Source organism: Solanum stenotomum, chromosome 5 (assembly GCF_019186545.1).
Source record: "Solanum stenotomum isolate F172 chromosome 5, ASM1918654v1, whole genome shotgun sequence".
NCBI classification, from domain to species: domain Eukaryota; kingdom Viridiplantae; phylum Streptophyta; class Magnoliopsida; order Solanales; family Solanaceae; genus Solanum; species Solanum stenotomum.
In genome coordinates, this window is record NC_064286.1 from 62332398 (window position 1) to 62353998 (window position 21601).

At 35.2% G+C, this 21601-nt stretch overlaps 2 protein-coding genes across 4 annotated transcripts; one reads left to right on the forward strand and one right to left on the reverse strand.

The window, feature by feature from the left end:
* The first annotated feature begins 2971 nt into the window (after nucleotides 1-2971).
* LOC125865676 (ribosome production factor 2 homolog) lies at nucleotides 2972-6582 on the forward strand. The gene is made up of 7 exons (XM_049545881.1): nucleotides 2972-3038; nucleotides 3126-3200; nucleotides 3572-3775; nucleotides 5252-5497; nucleotides 5584-5826; nucleotides 5916-5981; nucleotides 6063-6582. The coding sequence occupies exons 2-7, from the start codon at nucleotides 3132-3134 to the stop codon at nucleotides 6186-6188; spliced, it is 954 nt and encodes a 317-aa protein (XP_049401838.1). The 5' UTR covers nucleotides 2972-3038; nucleotides 3126-3131; the 3' UTR covers nucleotides 6189-6582.
* A 634-nt stretch (nucleotides 6583-7216) lies between these two features.
* Nucleotides 7217-20132, reverse strand: LOC125864837 (serine/threonine-protein kinase CTR1-like). Of its 3 annotated transcripts, XM_049544923.1 has the most exons (17): nucleotides 19368-20132; nucleotides 16588-16889; nucleotides 16354-16498; nucleotides 16009-16112; nucleotides 14721-14929; nucleotides 13077-13487; nucleotides 12862-12902; nucleotides 12431-12499; nucleotides 12174-12274; nucleotides 11997-12081; nucleotides 11813-11911; nucleotides 10660-10728; nucleotides 10422-10553; nucleotides 8237-8331; nucleotides 7947-8144; nucleotides 7672-7859; nucleotides 7217-7458 (listed from the first exon to the last, which is right to left on the reverse strand). In XM_049544923.1, exons 1-15 carry the CDS (start codon nucleotides 19884-19886, stop codon nucleotides 8036-8038), a joined length of 2490 nt encoding a protein of 829 aa, XP_049400880.1. In that variant the 5' UTR covers nucleotides 19887-20132; the 3' UTR covers nucleotides 7217-7458; nucleotides 7672-7859; nucleotides 7947-8035. The 3 variants fall into 3 exon arrangements, with proteins under 3 accessions (XP_049400880.1, XP_049400881.1, XP_049400879.1); XM_049544924.1 differs by lacking the exon at nucleotides 7672-7859 and having other exon boundaries at nucleotides 13077-13478; XM_049544922.1 differs by lacking the exon at nucleotides 7672-7859.
* Between the last annotated feature and the right edge of the window lie 1469 nt (nucleotides 20133-21601).

The following is a 21601-nucleotide window of genomic DNA, read 5'->3' on the forward strand; positions in this document are numbered from 1 at the left end:
TTGTATAAAATTCATGTAATTTTTCGAAAAATAAATAAATAAAATGACAAATAAGGTTAATTAACATTTTTTGGCTTAAAGTATGATTATAATCCAAATCTGCTATTAAACATTAGATAACTCAGAACAATATAAAATATAGGGTAAAGGGTCAAATATGCCCCTAAACTATTCGAAAAGGTCTAGATATGCCCTCCATTTAAAGTTTGGCTCACTCATGTCCTCACCGTCCAATTTTTCGTCTAACTATGTCCTTATGGGCGTTAGTTGGCCTGTTGGACATATTCAGCTCATTTTCCATTTCTTTAAATGCCACATGAAATTGTCATGTCATTTTGACTTTACCACATGACATTTATATGAAAATGGAAAGGGATCAATTATGACCCTAAAAAATTTGAACCCATAAACACCTAATCCGACCCAAAAATCAACCTCCCTTTTAAACAAACTACCAGACCCGTTTTCAACAATTTTGTTTAAATTTTTATATTTTTCGGTAAATCCAAAAAATTAGTAATTGATTAACAAAAAATAGAAAAAATATGAAAAAAATATAAAACTAACGCCAAAAATTCACAAATAAATATTGTAACCTTAAATTCAACAATTTCAACAATTTTTTTTCGGTAAATCCCGAAAATGAGTAATTGATTAATAAAAAATATGAAAAAAAATAAAATTAACGTCAAAAAATCACAAATAAACATAGTAAACTTAAATTAAAAAATTTCAACATTTTTTTTAATTTTTTATTTTTTTTGGCAAATCCCGAAAATGAGTAATTTATTAAAAATAAAAAAAAATTAAAAAAAAATTGTTGAAATTTTTGAATTTAAGGTTACTATATTTATTTGTGACTTTTTGGCGTTAATTTTATATATTTTTTCATATTTTTCATATATTTTATTAATCAATTACTCATTTTTTAGATTTACCGAAAAAAATAAAAATTTTAAAAAATTGTTGAAATTGTTGAATTTAAGGTTACAATTTTTATTTGTGAATTTTTTGCGTTAATTTTATATTTTTCCTATTTTTTATTAATCAATTACTCATTTTCGGGATNTTTAAGGTTACAATTTTTATTTGTGAATTTTTGGCGTTAATTTTATATTTTTCCTATTTTTTATTAATCAATTACTCATTTTCGGGATTTACCAAAAAAAATAAAAATTTAAACAAAATTGTTGAAAATGGGTCGGGTAGTTTATTTAAAAAAGGGGTTGATTTATGGGTCGGATTAGGTGTTTATGGGTTCGAATTTTTTAGGGGCATAATTGACCCCTTTCCATTTTCATATAAATGTCCTGTGGTAGAGTCAAAATGACATGACAATTAGGAATGGCAATAAGGCGGGTTGGGGTGGGTTAGGGCGGGGCAAGCCTCGACCCGCAAAGATTTTAACCCGCCCTACCCCGCCCCATTTAGAATTTTTCAATGTTGTAACCTGTCTCGCCCTGCCCCGCTACACCCTGCCCTGCCCCGTTTAAGTGTTACTTTTGCACTATTTATATGTTCTATTGATTCTTTAAACTTGTTCTTAATGGCAAAGGAGAACAATTGTCAATACAAAAAAAACACATGAAAGAAAAATCTACCATTAAAATATTCTACTATTTAAATTGTCCAAAACAAACTTTCCTCCACCTACACAAACACACCCAAAAAGATTCTATCTTCAGAAAATCAACCAAAAAGGGAAAAAAGAAAAAAAATTCTGGAGTCTGCATTTTTATCTTTAAGTTATAAAATTCAATATATTTTGTTCTATATCTTTGTTAGCATATCTTCTGCAATAAATAGAAGCAAAAACTTTAATAAAGTATGTGACTTAATCATTTTAATAATAGGGCATTATCAATCATTATTGTATATCGACATCTTAATTATTTTTAAAGTCCAAGTCTATCTAATAAAATATGAAAATGAAAGAGAGAATAAAAACTAAATATCACCAATTATTTATAATGTTAATCTGCAATTCTGCATTATTTTATTTTTGGGATCAGCCAAAGCTCAACTAAAAATAATAGGCCTTTTGGCCCAATACAACCCATCCCTGCCCTGCCCTTTTAAAGTTTTAAAAATATTAGCTTTGACCTGCCCCGCGCTATCCCGCCCCATTTAAGTAGTGCCCTATCTTTCCCCGTTAAACCCTTGCCCCACCCCGCCCTATCTTTGCCCTGCCCCATTGCCATCCCTAATGACAATTTCATGTGGCATTTAAAGAAATGAAAAATGAGTTGGATATGTCTAGCAGGCCAACTAACGCCCATAAGGGCATATTTAGACGAAAAGTTGGACGGCGAGGGCATGAGTGAGCCAAACTTTAAACGAAGGTATATCTAAACCTTTTCGAATAGTTTAGAGGAATATTTGACCCTTTACCCTAAAATATATAAGAACAATATTTAGGACTTGATTTTGTTCATCTTTATTGTATTTAAACACTAGATAACTCAAAACCATATAAAATATATAAGAACAATATTAGGACTTGATTTTGTTCATCTTTAATGTATAAAAAGAGTATAAATAGTGAGAAAACAAAGACTAAAAATATGTACAAAATGACTAGGAAATGAAATTCTCTTTTTGACCTATTTATTCATTTCCTATCTCACCCAAGTATAGAGATAAAAGAGTCTCAATTCATTTTTTTATCTCACTACATTGCTCCTAATATAGATGTGTAATTTAAGTACCAATCTATTCACACATACATATGGCCTTTTAAAGTTCTTTAGATTCGAATAGAGGAGATACAAATATGCTATATTTTGTAAAATTGTGTTATGTTTGATAAATAAAGAAAATTCTCTATATTTTTAGTAATATAAGATCTTATTTAGTTATTATAATAATGTAAATGTATTTTCCTCTTTGGGCCCATGAAATTACCTCAATATATTTGGGCCTATGCGTTTTTCATCACTATTGGCCCAAGACCCGCACAAAAACCTCAATTCTTAAACCCTAATATTTGCAGTAGTTGTTTCTTCTTCCTTTCTTCACCATTTTTTCCCCTTGTATAGGTGAGTTAATGCATAGTTCTTTTCTTCATAGAATGAATATGAAGAATTCATATTGCTGATCGTGTAATTGTTTTTCGTTTTTCTTAGGTAATCATGATGAAATTCAAAACCCCACAAAAAGGAAGAATCAGAAGGGAGCTTGAAAAGCGTGCTCCGAAATTGGTGAGTTTGCTCAGCTGAATATTGGGGTTCTTGAGTTTGTTTGTTCCATTATTCAGCTAATTTTTGATTTTTATTGGCATTACTATATAGTTGGATTTCAAAAAAGAAAAGAAAAAATATGGTCATAATTTTTAACTAGACTTATTGCCTACATGTTGTTCTATGTGGTTCTATGTGGGATTTGTAGGATTCGTCCTCGACTCATAGTTGTAGTTGGGGTAAAGACTTTCTATTTGAGTAGTGTATTTGGACTTTATCAATAGTACTCCTGTAGTTAGTTACGCGATAGGAGACCACCTTTTTTGTCTGTGTGGGAGTTGGCGGGGTTTGAAAGATGGGGTTTTGACTGCGATGACAATTGTTTTTGGCAGGTTGAAACTGGGAAGAAGACTTTGATACTACACGGTACGAAAACAAGCCAAGTATTGAATGATGTGATGACCGAAATTTATCACTTGAAGAGGGATAATTCTGTTAAATATACCCGGAAGAATGATAACATTAGACCATTTGAGAGCGGGGGCGAGACTTCTCTGGAGTTTTTCTCTCTTAAGACAGATTGCAGTCTTTTTGTGGTAAGTGGGTAGAGGCCTTTTACTTTTGAAGCATTTTTTTTCGGTTCATGGTTACAAAGGTGCTGTTTTATAACTTGTTTCCATGTTAATCAGGATTTATTTTGTTACTTCCTGACTATAATGACTTGTTTCATATTGATCTGAATTTCTTTTTGTGGCTCTCTGACTATTATGTTGTTTTTTGTTTGGTTTGTTCTGAAGCTAGACATAGCTGATCTTCTCCAACTATCTAGCTAGCAAAACAGTAGTAATCTTAGTCATCTTTTTTCATGATAAAGAGTAACTTGTGTCAAAAGATAGTACATGTTAAATCAAATACAGGAATAAGAAATTAGGTGCACTATTGAGCATTTGTTACGTCTTTCTGAAAATCTTAAAGGTGCTCACTTTGACATGGAAGTGCATTATATTCTTAATTAGGTTAAGGCTTAAGCCTCTGTCTCCTAAGAAACAAGGAGCAGAGACTAAACCATATAATGCTTTTTGATAGGTAGCTTGCATACATACATAACAAGAATGGTGGCTAATAGTTGCTGCCAAAAAGTTCATTTTATCATTTAGCTACTGTTGTAGCACTTCTCCAGTGTCCACCTTGGATCTTTAACTGTTAAATGTTATTAGTTGCTAGATTTGTAGATAACTAAATAAAGATATGATGTATATGCTTTTGTAATTTTCGCTGTAATCAAATTTGAATGTAGTATTTGATTGTCTGTGTAATTGACTTTTTGGAGTGCAAATATTGTGAGAGGGTTCTGTCTGAGTGGTAAAACCATATTCATGTACCCAGATGTCTTGACATGATTTTAATCGGTGATTAACAATAGTCTTCGGGTATCCTGTTTCTTGGTAAAAGGGGTTTTCTTTTACAGTGAGGAGGAGAGCACATTTAGAACTAGATTATCTAAAATTTATTCTTATATAAGAGATTATGTTGTGTAGCTTTGGAGCACCCTGATTGAAATTCAGTGCTAGAAATTGCTATTTTACTACTTAACCATCACTTGCTTATGGTTTCCACTTGACGCGAAGTCTCAGGTTCTACATAGCAGAGTTCCAAGTCCTATTGCTCTTGTGAAAGCATCTATTAGCATTATTATTAATAGTAGATTTCAATCATTTATGCAGATAAGTACACCTACTGTTACTTACTTTAGATACTCAAGAGTGAGATGAGTCCTTTTCGACTCTAGTTACCGTGTTGAATACCATGATTTCAGCAATAGATTATCTTTGTATAAACTGTTGAAAAACATATCCCTTTATCAGGAATATTTTTTTTAGAATCCTTCCCCAGGAGCTCCCACCTTTTTGCTCCATTGGCAACTCAAACCCAAAACCTTTGGGTTGGAGGTGGAGGGTGCTTACCATCTGTGCAACTCCTCTTGTCATCATGATTATCTTCTTCTGATTTTATGTTCAGGACATTCCTACCTTTTGTTTTCTGTACCCACTTACAGTCTGGTTGTTTTTCAGTATGGTTCTCACTCCAAGAAGCGCCCTAACAATCTTGTTCTTGGACGAACCTATGATCACCACATTTATGATCTTGTAGAGGTAGGAGTGGAGGAGTTCAAAAGCATGAAGTCTTTCAAATATGATAAGAATTTGGCTCCTAAAATTGGGTCAAAACCCTTTTTCGCCTTTATGGGAGAAGGATTTGAGAGTGTTGAAGAGTTGAAACATTTGAAAGAAGTTTTGCTCGATCTATTCCATGGCGAGGTTTGTTCTTTTTCTCAATAACTTCTCTGCTTTGCTTCTTTGAATCCGAAAGAGTGCCATCAATGTTTGTGTGTTCAATAATGCAGGTTGTGACCAACTTGAACCTAGCTGGATTAGATCGTGTATATGTATGTGTAGCTGTGTCACCAAATAGGGTTTTCTTCACACATTGTGCATTACGTCTTAAAAAATCTGGCACAGTAGTTCCAAGAATAGAATTAGTGGAGGTTGGGCCATCCATGGACTTGGTAACTCGGAGACATCGTCTCCCTGATGACAGTTTAAGGAAAGAAGCTATGAAAACTTCTCTTGAAAAAGCAAAGAAGAAGGTTCGATTGGCTTAGTTACTTTTTCAAATCTTTTTCTTTTCTACCAACATGAGTTCTGAGATACTGATGTTACCTGCGGTCATTTTCAGGAGAAAAATGTTGTCAAAGATGCTATTCAAGGAAAACTTGGGAAGATTTACATTCCTGATCAGAAGGTAATAAGACATTACCTGGTTGAATTTTTTATATAAAAATTATGTCTCTGTTCACGAGTGAAAAATTGTTCTTTTCTGTAGGTTGGAAGTGTGGCACTGCCTCACAAAGCCAAAGGAGTTAAAAGGGAGCGTCGAGAAGCTAAGTTGAAACATGGAACAACAGAGGAGCTGCCCGAGGAAAAGAAGCTGAAGCTGGATTCTGAGTGATTTTTATTCGACCCTTCTGCAGTGTGATGCCTTAAGAGGGTTCTTTCCTGCTGGATCAAATCAAATTTTGTTCTATCTGCCTTTGTATAAGATATAGGCACACAACGTATTTGGCTCTAACCCTCACTAAACGGATGGTCACAGTAGGTTTCGGATCTACTACGTTCAAAGTAGTCTAATGCCGGGTGATTGTTGTCAAAAGATATCATCTGGGAGCTTTCTGACCTCAGAGCCATAGTTATCATTGTTGTTTCGTTTTTTCTTATGTTTGAATGAAGTCCATTATATGAATTTTCCTCCATTTGGTATATTATGGAATGTACTTCTAGTTATTTGGAAACATCAGTACTATAAAAAATCTTATTTAGTTATTTTTAGTTCATGATTAACTTGAGAGGGTCTCTTCTGTAGCTTTATAGTTCAACCAGTCGAAGTCGGAAATTTGGAAATACTTAAGCTATATTTTCAAGTTTAAAAAAACTATGAAACACTAATTGTCCTGTCAAATTACTACATCAGAGCACAATTTAATGCCACACTAGAAAATGGGTGTTTGGTATGAAAGAAAATATTTTCCATGAAAAATATCATTGGCCTGTTGGTCTGAGGTTGGTTGAAAGATGATGTGATGCAAGTAAATGTTTTGAAAAAGTTTTGGTGTACTCTTTTTAACTTATTTTCTTGTGTTAAGTATTTTGTGAAGTATTTGCATATCATTTAGACATGTATAGGTGGAGCAGGGGTGTGGGGTAGTGAGGGATTAGGGTGAATATGAAGTATGTTGGAAGGCAGTGACACAATCAATGTGAAAAGTCCATAAAATTTATTTTCCTACTTTCACTAGAGAAGTTATTTTCCTCATTTTTAACGATCATTTGTCATTCTTTCCTCAACCAAGGAACTCTCTTTCCCAAGTTGCGCTTTCTTTTTATTTCTTCAAGGGAGAAGCAACTAAATACATATGAAGCAAACGTACATGTCAGCATAAAACCCACACACTAACACGGTGAGATTTATGTGAACATTTCTATGACCCAAATTTCCATTATAATGCTTTTACATACAGTTATACAACATGAATTCTGGGCAGAAATTACAAAAAATGAAATTGAACAAAATCAGTTGCTCAAACAATGGTTCAAAGAGGAAATGGACACGCCCAGCGCGAAGGATCTTCTGTGAGGCAGTGGCCACTGATTGAGCTTGCGAAGAAAACTTGGTTTTCTCCAAAGGCAATCTGAATTAACATGCACAGGTACATCATGCAGGCCTGAAAAACATACAATGTATCCATCAGACTTTCACCAACATATACAGGGGAAGAAACTTGCTTAGAAGTATAGTCATAAAACTTGTGCCGTTGAACTGCAAGAAAGCAAAGGGCTGCACCCATTTTATTGAAAATAAACTTCGATATCACTCGAGCTGAGCTTGATAGTGTATTATTGATGCCCATCTAGGTTCGTTAGGCTGGGCCTCTCACAGAATACTAGCTGCATGGCGGTCTACAGTAATGCCTTCTCAATCCACAAACAGTTCAGATGCTCCAGGCTCCAGCAATTCCCAAAGCATCCACCAAAACCCAAGAAAGTGTCATCGAGAGAAGTTATTCCAAATATTCTACCAAATTATTCAACTACTGCTGGCACCAGTCACCTAGAGTTAACTTATCTAGAATTGAACTAAGATGTGACAAACCAAGGGCAATAACTTTAAAATTCAGTATAATGAAGAATCAGTTTTGGAGATAAGACAAACCTGACATAATCCAAATGTTCTTCCTCCCAGAAACATGGCCTGTAATGAATGCAGAATATGTGCAGAAAGCATCTAGTTATCGCATGTATTCATGAGAGCAACTGCATGTCTGTGTGACCTGGTTGAGGTAGAGGAGATTTAATTTGAGGTCTCAGCATATCCATGATAGTGGAAAAGGAGGGGCGTTTCCACGGCTCACTGCAACAGCATCAAAAGTAACTTTAAGATAACACATCAAAACAATCACGATATTAAATGGCGCAAACATGGAACAAGTAAAAGAAACACACTTAGCCCAGCAAGCTTCAATAATAATCGCCACTTGAGGATTCAAGTCACTTGGAATGTCAAGCCTCTTCCTGTTAAAACCGACAGCTGCTATAACCTACAAAGTCAAATTCATTACAGCACATTTCATGCCATTTACAATAATAAAAAAGAAAAGAAAAGGGAACAGTTCAATAATCATGAGACTTGACAGATGGTCCTCTATCTGATCTTTCGAAAATCAAACTTGTAGCAGAAGCTAGAATGTACAATATCAAAGAGAAACAGTTTTAATGATCATGAAGCATTGATATTGTATCGTCTCATTTGGTCTTCCATAAATCAAACTTATTTCTACATGAACATAGGAGTCTCTAACCCGATTAAGAGAACTTCTCACAAAATTGGACACAACATAAGTGTAAAAGCTAAGTTTAACAGTTAATCCAACTAGCTAATGTAGCCTATATGGATCTTTTTTATTCTATTATGTTTATTCTTACATAAGCTTGTATTGATCTTTTGAGACAACTTTTCTTCATGTGCTTGTGCCCTTTTGTCGCCTTCAACCTGCATATTGCCGCACCTACAGACTGGTGCATATGGAGGTCTACAAGAACATGAGGGAACTGACTTCTTACATTGATATACTCTTTAAAGGCTTTTGATATTCATAATCCATTTGTTCTGTCTTTTAATTTTACAGCTCTTTACACACTTCTCTAATCAAGCTCCCAAGTCCTAAGCCCCTAAAATGCACCAAAGACTTCTCTTTACTTTCATAATGCAACTTGTCATTTACTTCCCACAATATCTACATCAGCTTCCAACTCCCATTCACCTTCCTTCTATGGCCTCTAGTCCCATGGGATCTCTTCGACCAAGGTTATCCTACTATCTATATTCCCAAATTTTCGTTTTAGTTTTCTTGTCTAATTCTATTTGTAGTACATAGACACTCATGATGTTGAGTGCATACTTTTCCTACAATAAACTTAATGAGATAGTCATATTGCTAATTTTCTTTACTTCTACTTCACTTTAAATCCTAATACTGCAATGAGTCCCACTTGCTTCCCAGTTTTATCCCACAATACCACAATTTATAACATATGTTGCCAATCTCTCTAGGTTTCCCCATCCACCTTTTTTTTTTAACTGACAAGTATTACTGATGTCACTAGCACTAAGAAAGTGTTGTGATTACATCCAGAGAGAGAAAAAGAAAGGTGAACCCTGGCCATCTATACAAAATATCTATGAACTGTAGCAGGGTTTCAGCATCCTCAACTACATCCATTTTACACCAGGAAGAGACCATAAAATACAATCAGATTAAACTTTCCAACTTGAGCTCTTTTGCCCCTAACATCTTCTGTTCCTCTCCTTCCAGATACTCCACCACATGCTAGCAGAGCTGGATCTATTTGCTTTCCCATCAAACAAGTCTATTCCAACTACCTATTTGAATCTTACTCTCTTGAATTAGCTTCTTCTTCCCCATCCTCTAACACGCGACAAGCTTTTTCTATCTAGCACCACATTCATGCGTCAATGTGGTCGGACTAATTTCTTTAGTCACACCTGTATATGGTGTGGGAAACCTTGCTTATTGCTCTCACTTTCTGTTTAATCAAAAATATTTGCTCTCACGGTCTCACTTTAGGGGGAGATGTGATGAAACCCCTAGCTCATTTAACACATACCCCAGTGCTCATATAGCACGTGTCTGGATAAGCAGGCATTACAAATATAGTAGATGATTCATCATACTTGTACTACTTCCATAGTTCTCTTCTTAAATATTATCTTGACAAACTGTATACATATATGTTGCACAAAATATGAACTATTAAAAGACTACACAAGAAGCAAAATAAAACCTACACAGAAATAGAAAGTAGTATCCCTGGAACTCTTCCATTCAATGGCTCATGAATGCCTAGCTTTCTACATTAGCTACATGAAAAAGAGAGGTAGATGACGTAGAGCAAATTGAAAAGACTCTTCCTGGAATGGCTCATCCCAACTTGTGGTGCCCTAATTCCTGGCAGAACCATATGAGACCGACTCATTTTCACATCCCAAGAGATAGCTTTTGGTCCTTTTAGTTGATTAATTATTCACCTCTAGATTGCATTGTTTAAATCGTCATTTTTACCTAAAATACTCTTAACATTAAAATACTTCAAACTAACAAATACAAACCTGTGGTGGGTTCAATTTATTCCATGGTTGTTGAAGTGTTGCCAGCTCCCACAAAATGACACCAAAGCTGTATACATCAGATTTCTCATTTGATGGTTCATCACGAATAACTTCAGGCGCCATCCATTCCGGCTGTCACAATAAGCACCAAATCATTTTTTTTCCCCAATTCAATCATCAAAAAACAAGTCAAAGATCAACAGAACATAAAGGCACCAGAGTCGAATCAAGAATTTACAGTTCCGGCAGCAGTCTTCGATGAAAGGAATGTATTCGCTTTGAAACGAGAAAGACCAAAATCACAGATCTGATGAAGACATTAGACAGGAGAAAACATTTAGTGCCTTTTACTGAACAAAGAGAAAAATAGCTTCATATATTATTTTTAATATTCTGGCCAAACTCGAGAGTAAATTATTATGTTAACTTGCAACATTTCTCTCATCATTAAGCATCAATCGCAACTAAAAGTAGAGGTAATATTAGACATAGTCACACTACATTATAGATACTGCTGAGCTATAAAGGACAGAGCCTTCTTAAATCACGGACATTCCAAAACGCCTCCTCTTTCTCAAGCAAATTCTCAATCTCTCAAGAATTTTTTTTTTAAAAAAATCTTTTTTCGGTTGGGTTGAAAAGTCAAATTGAATGATCAAGAAATTATTATTTTTCCCTCAATGGTCCAAGTTGATTAAAAGGAAGAGAACCACACGTATTTCCAGAGTAAGAGGAGACACATCTACCCTAAATATTTCCTGTTAAGAAAGAAATTAATGCACCAAGAGGTTGAAAAAAGAGGAGAAGATATGTTATGGAAAAACATAAGAAGAAAATTTGAAAGACAAACTAAACCAGAAATAGATTCTTCCTTCTCATATTGACTACTAAATTTCTTGAAACATGCTGGATTCATGGCAGTTGAAAAAAGCACTCTATAGATGGCATATATCCAGAAGATCACAAAGAAAGATTATGGACCAAACTTTCTCCAAATTGTCAAATAAAGTATAATGAATTTTCCCTTTTTCACAGAATTTTCAAGATATATCCCCTCTTCTCGGAAAATAACTCATTTCATGGAATGCAAAGTTAACTTTCATCAGAGAAAGCAGATAAATACTTGCACATTCACCACTTGCTTTATGTTCTTCAGCAAGTTTGATTAGGTTAGAAAGATTCTGAAACTACAACTTCTATATGTTTCTCTTGACCCTTGGGAAAATGTCTGAGGAAGTTGGGATTGAAGGTGCCTCTCAAATGAAAAAAAATGCCCTATCCAGGATGATGCTTCCTTCAGATTTGACTACTCTGACAACCAAGTCTGAGAATACATCAATCATGACAAAGAGGATTGAACCTTTATGCTTGCTAAAGAAGCTTACTCTCACCTTCACTGTATATTTTTTGTCCACTAGAAGATTTGGAGATTTTAAATCTCGGTGCACAATGGGAGGATTGCGTTTGTGAAGATAATTCATCCCATTTGCCTGCACGGGATCATATTAAGCAATCAGCCCCAGTTGAAAAAGCAAAATGAGAAAGAAGAGGAAAGTAGGACGCATTTATCAATACCACATCGTAAGCCATACACAGCCGACGCCTTTCATCCAACACCTCTATCGCACCAGGTTTATGAATAAGTCTATATAAGCTACCTCTGAAATACATGATAACATGGCAACCAGTCAGCCAAATTGGGAAAAACATAGTGCTTTCTCTAATAACCTGAAGAGAGAAATAGGCTAAGACCTCGATAAATATTCTGTGACTATGGACAAATTTGGTGGCTGAATGACAGCACCCATAAAAAGTACAATATTTGGATGTCGCAACCGCTTCATAATTGCAACCTAGGACAACCAAAGAAATAACAGAATTAGAAGAGTGTAGAAGGAATACAAATAACAAAACTGATGTCCACAGATCCTCAATCTCTTTACATTCTGGTCCCTTTTTAGTTCTTCCTGATTGCTAGTCAGAAGTTGGGGGAGAAAGTACAGACTTACCTCCCTCAAAAATTCCTTGAATCTCTCTGCATGAAAATCTTGTTCCATGAGAATCTTCACGGCAACATCCTAAATGATACAAACTTCCATGAGATGCAATCAGGAAGGAATAAGACCAACGTAATATAGCAGGCTTCACATGGTTGTATCTCCACTAGACATAAAATAGACTACCCCTCCTCCCCAACATAAAAAAAGCAAAAATCTGAAAGAGGAAAAAAAAACAAAGCCAATAAAAAATATTTGAGAGGGAGCTTCAGAGCTAACTCGTTTAAACTATAAAAATATGGTCCCCCCCCAAAAAAAAAAAGTACAATAGAGATGAAAAAATTCACATTGCAAAAATGAATCTCCAAAGTAGAAGATACGTTGAGATATTTTTCAGAAAGAAGATTTCCAAAAACTGAAATCTAAATGGATAAGTATCTTACCGAACCATGCCAATCACCACGGTGAACAGTACCAAAAGACCCTGAAAATAGACAAACTGTGTAAGCTAAATCAAATGAGAATGTTATGGTACTATAGAATCCCAATATAATGTGTCCCCTCAAGGGATAAAAAACATCAGAACATAACTGACAATTAACCAAGCAACCACAGCTCACACTATTCAGATGGCTAAAATCCAGGAGACATAGATTACCTGCCCCGATTTTCTCCATCAGAACCAGATCATTCCATGGAATATTGAACTCTTCTACATCGAAAGCAAGTTCTTCACTCGGTATAGCAGAAACGACATGACCTCCTCCAGCAAGAAACCTAGTATCTTTTACTGTATCTGCTCGTGTCATCAGTGGTTGAGCATCTTCCCGTAATGGAGGGACATGCTTCACAAGAACCAGGTCCTTGTCCATGTTCACTGGATTTAACATACTTGGAGGATTATACATTTTAGAAAGTTGAGATTCTTTGTCGCGTCCCTTTTTCCATGCATTTAATGGAGGCAGAGGTAACTGAGAAATTTCATCACGATTACTTGAACTAGAGACTGCATTGTTTCTGTCCATGCAACTTCTGTCTGATTGTCCTGCATCTCCATCAGCTGCAGCTCCTGCATCAACTACTAATCATTATGAATCCCTGAAACAGGACTAGATGGATCTAGTATTCACTAACAAAACTGAAGAGAAATCGTCCAAAAACAAAATAGTAGTAATATTTATTTGCACAAGTTAAAAAAAAAGATTTCATACTTTCTTGTACTTACTTTCCTAGATAAAGGTCAAGGTAGAGCACTATTGTGATTAATTTGCCTTTGCATACTAAAACTATAGGTTGTCCCAGAAAAAAAGAAGGAAGATGTGAAGTATGTAAATATACATGTATATATGCTGATGAATTTCCAAATGTTGATCGAATTCTCTACAAACAAAACTCAACACTCAGTAGATAGGACTTGTGGAGGTGGGAATCAAGGATAGATGGAGTTTTTCCAATTAAAATCATACTACCACAAGCTTTTGATGAGGAAGGATGGGCTTCCTGCATGTATTAGTTTGGATTCCTAGCACACGTAAAAAGGTGTGCTTCGCTTGGTTGGCAGCAAGGAAGCAGTTCTGACCTCTGGAAACTTGAGGAAGAAGAGGATCACATATGTTAGTTTATGTGCAGATGTTCAAGAGAAAATGTGGACCACCTCTTATTGCATTGTCAGGTAGATGCACGATTATGGGTTGTCTGGAACTAGCTCGAGGTGTACCTTTCAATATGTTAAAGATGAACATAGTATGTTAGAGTTCATAGATTCACTACAGGAATAGATGCTTATTCTGGTGAGCCTTCTTTTTGTTTTTGTACAGAAGGGTTTCACACTTTGTAATTATCCAGGCACCGGCTTAGTACCAGGTTTCTAATTTTATTCTATAATATACACCACTTTACCTGTTCCAAAAAAAAAAAAAAACTTGAAACTCTGGATTGCCAATGTAATCAATTGTGTTTTAAGACATTACAGTGTTGAATAAAGTTATAAGCAAGCTGAAAGTATACTCCATTCAAGTAAGACAAATAACTACACATACTGCCAAACTTTTCAGGAGATTCTAAAAAGTTCGACAGATTATCAGATTCCAAACACTTTTGAACCAAAATAAAAGGAAACTTGGGACAAGGGAGTATTTTGGTGGAATGCAGCATGCTAGACTGAATCAATTTTAAAATTGGGTATGAACCTGAATATCTCTCAACATATCATGGCAAAGGCCAAGTAAGATGTTGGGAAAGGACAATTCAAAACAAACACCAACGATGCATTTTTTAAGCAGTTAAAGAGTTAGATAATCACCAGCTGAAGAATCATCAAACAGTAGATTAAGTGATTGACTATCCAAGAAATACTGTTTGGCCAATGACCTCAAATCAATTGTAGGCTCAACTTGTCTGTATCTCGGAAAGCGCAAAGGTGAAGGGATTAAGATGGAAGATGGACCATTCAGCAAGGAATCTGGTTCGCTTAATACTCCAGGCTTACCGATCAAATCAACCAGGTACTCCCTGTATGGTCAAGAGTTACATGTCAATACTAGCACTCCTTCCTAATATGAGGCTAACCAGGTAGCACACAAATGTTTAGCATATTTTAAGACTATATATGTCTATCATGTAAACTGAATCCAGCAGAAAAGCTCAACAGATGAAGATAACAGACATATCCAGTTACTAATCTAATTCCAACTTAAAGTAGCATTGTAGCAGTGAGAAAAAATATTTTCCTGTTATTCACTACACCATCTGCTTTGGATATCTGATTCTACTTGCTTCTAGTACTTTGGTTTCTTATCTGCATTTGGGGCTGCACGGAAGAAGAGAAAGATCTTCTTTGCATTGGAATTTGGATCATGATTTAGAATCTGAGTGATTAAGACCGTATGACAAATTAAGGTACATTCCCTATCTCATCAACAGTGGATCAGTTTTTTCAAGATACTTTTAAAAAATTCAATCTCTGCATATTAGTAAGAACTACCATTCCACTCAAATATCTTAATTTCAAATTTCTAAGAATGCTGCAGCAGGTACTAAGAGAAGCAAACTTCTGCTAGCGACTGAATCTCTAAAGATATATTTTATCACATCAGAAAGGTCACATATTAGTTATTACAATAAGAAATTTTGCCATAGTCATTTTCAGTATATATATTTGAACGGCTTTTTTTGAAACATAAATCATATTTTGAATTTCTTGTTCTTCACCAGCTTTACGAAACCAAAGAAAACATTCAAAAAAAGAAAAATTGGAAGTTGTGCATAGCATAAATAAAATACCAGGTGAAAGAAGGCAGAAAGCATATATACAATGTTATCAGCAGACACATAATAGCAGTAGGAAAGTAAATCTTGATCATTTCATACAATATATATGAGGGGTATCAGTTTTCCAAATAAAAGTAAGTGGTAGCATCAATTACCATCCGTTTAAGGACTCAACACACCATCCCCAAAACTATACTTATCTAGGACAAAGGTATCCAAAAGGTGAATTGAGTATTCTTTCCCACTTTATATCCTAGTAAGATTTCTTTTCAAATGAACCAAAGATTATAATACACATCATATGTAATCTGAACTTTTACCTGTCACGTTCAAATTGAACAAGACATGAGGAAGCATCAGAGCTATTACAATATTTACATCCCTTGGCAATTCGACATGGTAAATCAATGATGTCAGCTAGCACCTGTAATGATTACATAGATGTTAATGATAAAACATTAACCTTGTACACGACATCCAAGCTAAGACACTATGGATTGCAAACAATATTCACTCTAAGCGCAGAATAAATAGAAAATAAATACAATATCAGTAAGGTTTCTATTTAGTGATAAATACACCATTAGTCTGACTTTTATCCTTAATTTTTCCTTTACAAATTAGATATACTGACTTATACCAGAACCAACTAAACAGGTACATACTTTAAAAAGCAAAGCACGATGCCTGCAAAGCCCAACAGACAGGCTACCAATGGGAAGCACGATAGTTCCAAGACGATGCTTCAGGTCATCACTGCACCCCTTTGACATGGAAACCAACTCCTCTTCTCCAGCAGGAGCTGCACCCCTTTATAGAGAGAATAAAGCTAATTACAAAAAGAAAAAAGAAAAAGGTGGGTCTGTTGGAGCTTCTAAGAAAAAGCTTTCAGTACTCACCCCATATGATCGCAAACCAACTTGGCAAGCTGATCAACAGCTTCTTTTGTGGTGATGCAACTAGGGGATATGCTATGAATTCTATTCTGCAGTTCCTTCAAGCTGAGATCATTACACTGATCAATTAAAATCACTTCAACAGATGGTGCTTTAGAGGGATCAACTGCTTTCAATGATTCAATTGATGGGATACGGCCACTTTCTTGCAGAACTGAGCAGAGAGCCCAAACATATGGGTCCATCCCATAAATCCAATAAAATCCATCAGGGACTTTGTCAAAGTATGACATACATCCATTTATCTGGCATAAAATAAAGAGACCAGTGCAAAAAAATGACATTAGGAATGATGACCTGGAAAATCTGGAGACTGTCTCAACTCTCAATTGAGAATGAGAAGAGATCTGTAAGATCATAAAATGATAAAACACAATAGAAAGGCAACATCTAGTCAATGGGTGAGTATGACTACATTCCAAAAATCATCAAGGTAGTATGAAGTAGCTCCAATTCCCACAAAACATGAAACTAATAGAAGAATATGTGATCAAACTTCTATTTTTATCATATCATTTTCTAGGGTCTTGCAGAAACAAGGAAGGGGCTTGTCAGTGCCGAGATAACATTTTGACTACAAGAAAGGCTTAAAACTTTTGAGGTAGTGTAAACAGCTCAGCCTCATTGTATTTGACAACAACGAAAGGAGAAATAGAAAAGTAGAAAGAAGAATAGGGGTGATCGAGATTAGCACTTAAAAAAGTTTGACTCACTCCATTCCCCTACGGCCCTACCCAAGAGGCAAGAGCCCATCAGTTGTCCATTCCCACTTCGCTCCTTTAGTGACTTGACCTCCAACCTTAAGGGATGGGGTCTGACAACTGAGAATTTATGGAAGAGCAGGATTCCATGTGCTTGGCTAGTTGTAAATAGCCCCAGGACTATAGGACTATGGAACATGTGATTAATATTTCTATTCAGCGGACAAGGCTATTGGCAAGAAATTATTGAATCCATCGGTTGGGCTCATAATTAATAAAAAGTTGCTCCTGCTACTCAGCTGAGAGCCTTGAGCATTATACAAGGACTTGTTGTGGGAGTAACCCATTACCTACTGGGTGGAATTGCCACAACATGCGCATTTTTCTTAGCAAGAATTATTGTAGTAGGATAAGGGCTAGGAGGATTTGAAAAAAAATTATGGCACTACGATTCGTAAAATAAGCTTTTTATTTTGTGGAGTTTCATGTGTAAAAGTTCGGGCAAGACCTGAATCACTTTCTTTCATATCGTCAAATAACTCTCCCTTTTGGTGGAAAATACTGTGTTGATTTGGTCTTCAATGGGTGATGTCAATTGTCAGGCATTGTCAAAGAAGCATTGTTTAGCTGGACCTTTATAAGACGGAAGAGAAGACGAAAGGTATGGATTGTTGCTCCACTTACTCTTATGTGGACGGTATAAAGAGAGAAATAGGAGAGCATTTGATAGAGTAGAGAAGAACTTTGTTCATTTGATAATAGTCCTTATCCCTTATTTCATGCACCCACGAGGTCCTTGTTATATTTTTGTAAGGTTCTACTTTTGGTATACTTCTTGTATATTGGTATTTTTGTCCATTATTAATAAAAATTTATTACAACAACAACAAACCCAGTGAAATACCACAAGTGAGGTTTGGGAGGTTAGAGTGTATGCAAATCTTACTCATATCTCATAGGAGCAGAGAGGTTGTTTCAGGAGGACTCTCAACTAGAGTACAACAAATTAAAGTAGGAAAAGGAAAAGCACTGAAGAAACCATAGCAACTAATAAGGAATCATTAACAATAACAAAATAGTGCGATAACAGAAACCCAATAAATAATAGATGATGCTAGAAATCAAAATAAAGACACTACAAGAATAATTAATAAAATTTTATCATGATAAAAAAAGGATGGGTCTGGTTGTAACACGATGAATATACTTTGGGTCTAACTCACCCCAAAAGCTAGTTTATGATGTGACAATTGTCCAAAACCATATAGAAAGACTTTAATATAAAATACTCAATCAACGTGGGACTCTAACAAAGGATCCACCACTCACAATATATAATAATTATGCGTGTATTTGCATTTGAAAAGCACATTCATTCCTCGCTTAATCGCCTACTTTATGCATGGAGACATTTATAGTCTAAACCAAATCCTAAACTGAGTTATTTTGTTGACCTGCATAGGTTGTCTAAGAATTTCTTAAAGAGTTTAAAAAGGTCCCAGATAATTTCACTTAATGTCAAAAGAATTTAGGTTGGATGATCAATTTTTTGATATGACATATCAGAGCCAACATTTGGAACGCCCATCCTAACACCCATATGGCCATATTGTAGATCATGTGTGGGATTATATCTAGTCATTAGTTGTTCTACGTGATTATAAAGGTGTTGACCATTTCACCTATTACCTTAAGTTTTGGGTTGGAAACTCAAAGCCTCTCACAATCCACCACTTAATCAGCTAAGACATTTGTAATCATATGTGGATCCAGGATTGAACTTTATGAGTTCGAGTTCACAATTATATCGATTGAGTAAGTTCAAAGTCTACTATTTGTACTTATAAAATGAATTTTTAAAGCATACACCAGTTTGAACCAACTAGCTTCTACACTACACCCTTCAATGTTGGTAAAGTTGAAAATCATTGCAAAACAATTACTTTTAATTCTCTCTTTTACCAATATGAAATGATCAAAGGATTCCTAAATCATACAAACGTCAAGCAATAAATGCCATACCCACAATCGATGTGACATTGTTTCCGCTGATGCAGTAGAATCTGAGTCTCGGGATGCCAATACATCAGTCACAGGATCCAAGAAGTTTGGACTATCAGCACAGGTTGCTTCTGAAGAGAGCCTTATTGCCAAAGCTAACTGCAGCTGATAACTCTCTTCCGTCTGCTGCGCCCAGCTCCTTGCCACCGACGAGCCGCAGCCGTCATTCTTATTCCCAAAGGAGGTCCCCACGTAGTTCTCCCCAGACAGCGAGCTACCACCGAAGCTACCCTCGCTTGATTGCCTCTGCGACCCGATCGAACTAGGTACCAGAAATGATCCGACCCGGTTTTGTGATTGTATCATGCGGTGATCAATCAAGTCCCAATCAAATACTTTACCTCTGTTCTTCTCGAGGGAATTAGACTCACCGTACGGCGTTACACCAGCTCCGGCAGAGAACTTCGGCGCCGGCGGCTGGAAAAAATTATCATCAGGAATTTGATTCAACAAAGTATAACTCGATCGTCTACCAGACATTTCCCTGTATAAAATGTTCAATTACCAACTGCCATTACTCTGTAACTGTGCAATTTTCAGCTCAAAAAACGCTTCTCTCTCTAACTTTTCTCACACTAAGAAAGAGGAAGGAGAAAATGGATGTATTTGTAATATTCTGAGAATTTTTGAGGTGTAAAAAAGTAAAGTAGAATTGTGGGCTTTACTTAATTAATTATAGCAAGTGGGGCTGTTTGGTCATGAGGCGGAAAGATGCATAGAATTTTGTGCGTGAAACGTGAAGGTTTCCGGCTTCTGACCTTTCACTTGTTTTTTCCTCTTCTGGTGAGCTGAACTTAACCCATGACTTTTAGCCTCTACGTAGACAAACGCATGCTCTACTACTCCATCCGTGTCATTTTAGGTAGGAGTGTGCAAAAATTGATTTAACCAATAAATTAAATTGGAAAAAATATTATTGATTTATTAATATTGGGTTATTGAGTTAACGTTTTTTAAACAATTTCGCAAAATTTTTTATTGGGTTATTGGTTCGGTTTCCGATTTTATGATTTTTGTTAATAGTTAAACCGATAACTAGGGGTGTTCACGGTTTGGATAAAAACCAATCCAAACCGAAAAACCAAACCAAATCGATAAAATAAAACCAATTTTATTTGGGTTTGGTTTGGTTTGGTTTGGTTTTAGATTTTTGAAAACCGGTAGTATTTGGTTTGGTTATGATTTTATTCGAAAAAACCAAAGAAATAACCAAACCGAACCGATAAATTATATACATATATTTTATTAATATACATACTTAATATATTGTTTTATAAACAATTTTGAAGATCTTATATATGTTTTCATTAAAATCTCCTTATACTTTATTTATTGAAAGCAAGAATGTCCAAGGTGAAACATTTATCTTATTGATTTCATGTATATGAGTGTCTGTGACAATTCTATGTGAGACTGAAAATGTTTTTGTCTCTTCCTTCTAGGCCAATATAGTGAATTTTAAAGCTTTATTGATAGTAAATTCAGTGATCGAAAGTTCGATAATTTAAGTCACTCTAACTATTTTTTGTTTTGAATGGATTGTTGTCACTTTTTTCACATTTTGAATGAATTGTTTCTTTTATTTTTGTGTATGGTTAATAACCGAACCAAACCAAACCGAAATCGATAACCACCAAACCGATAAATGTATATTATATTTGGTTTGGTTTGGTTTTGATAATTTTAAAACCGATTAAGTTGATTTGGTTTTGGTTTTGACCAATAACCAATCCAAACCGACCCGTGAACACCCCTACCGATAACCCAATAAGACTAGACTAAATTTACTATTTTATCCCTAGACCAGTAAACCCTAATTATATAACATTTTACAAACCATATTACTTTAATCTCAGTATTACTTAAAACCCTAATTATTGTTTCATTTGTAATTGCAAGCACACTTCTAACTTGAATGTGCCAATTGCCTAGACTTGCTAAAAAATGATTGTTACTTTCACACTTTTTCTTTGAATGTGTCTAAACTTGCAAGAAAAATGATTGTTCTTTTGTGATTATTACTTTCATGCCAAATGCTGGAAAAATCATATGGTTTGTATGAAAATTTTCTTATCGTGTATATTAATATATATGAGTATTTTCTTATTGGTTAAACTGAAAACCGAACCGTTAAGTATCATAAACCGATTAACCAAAAATCGATAAGAAATATGTTATTGGTTTGGTTATCGATT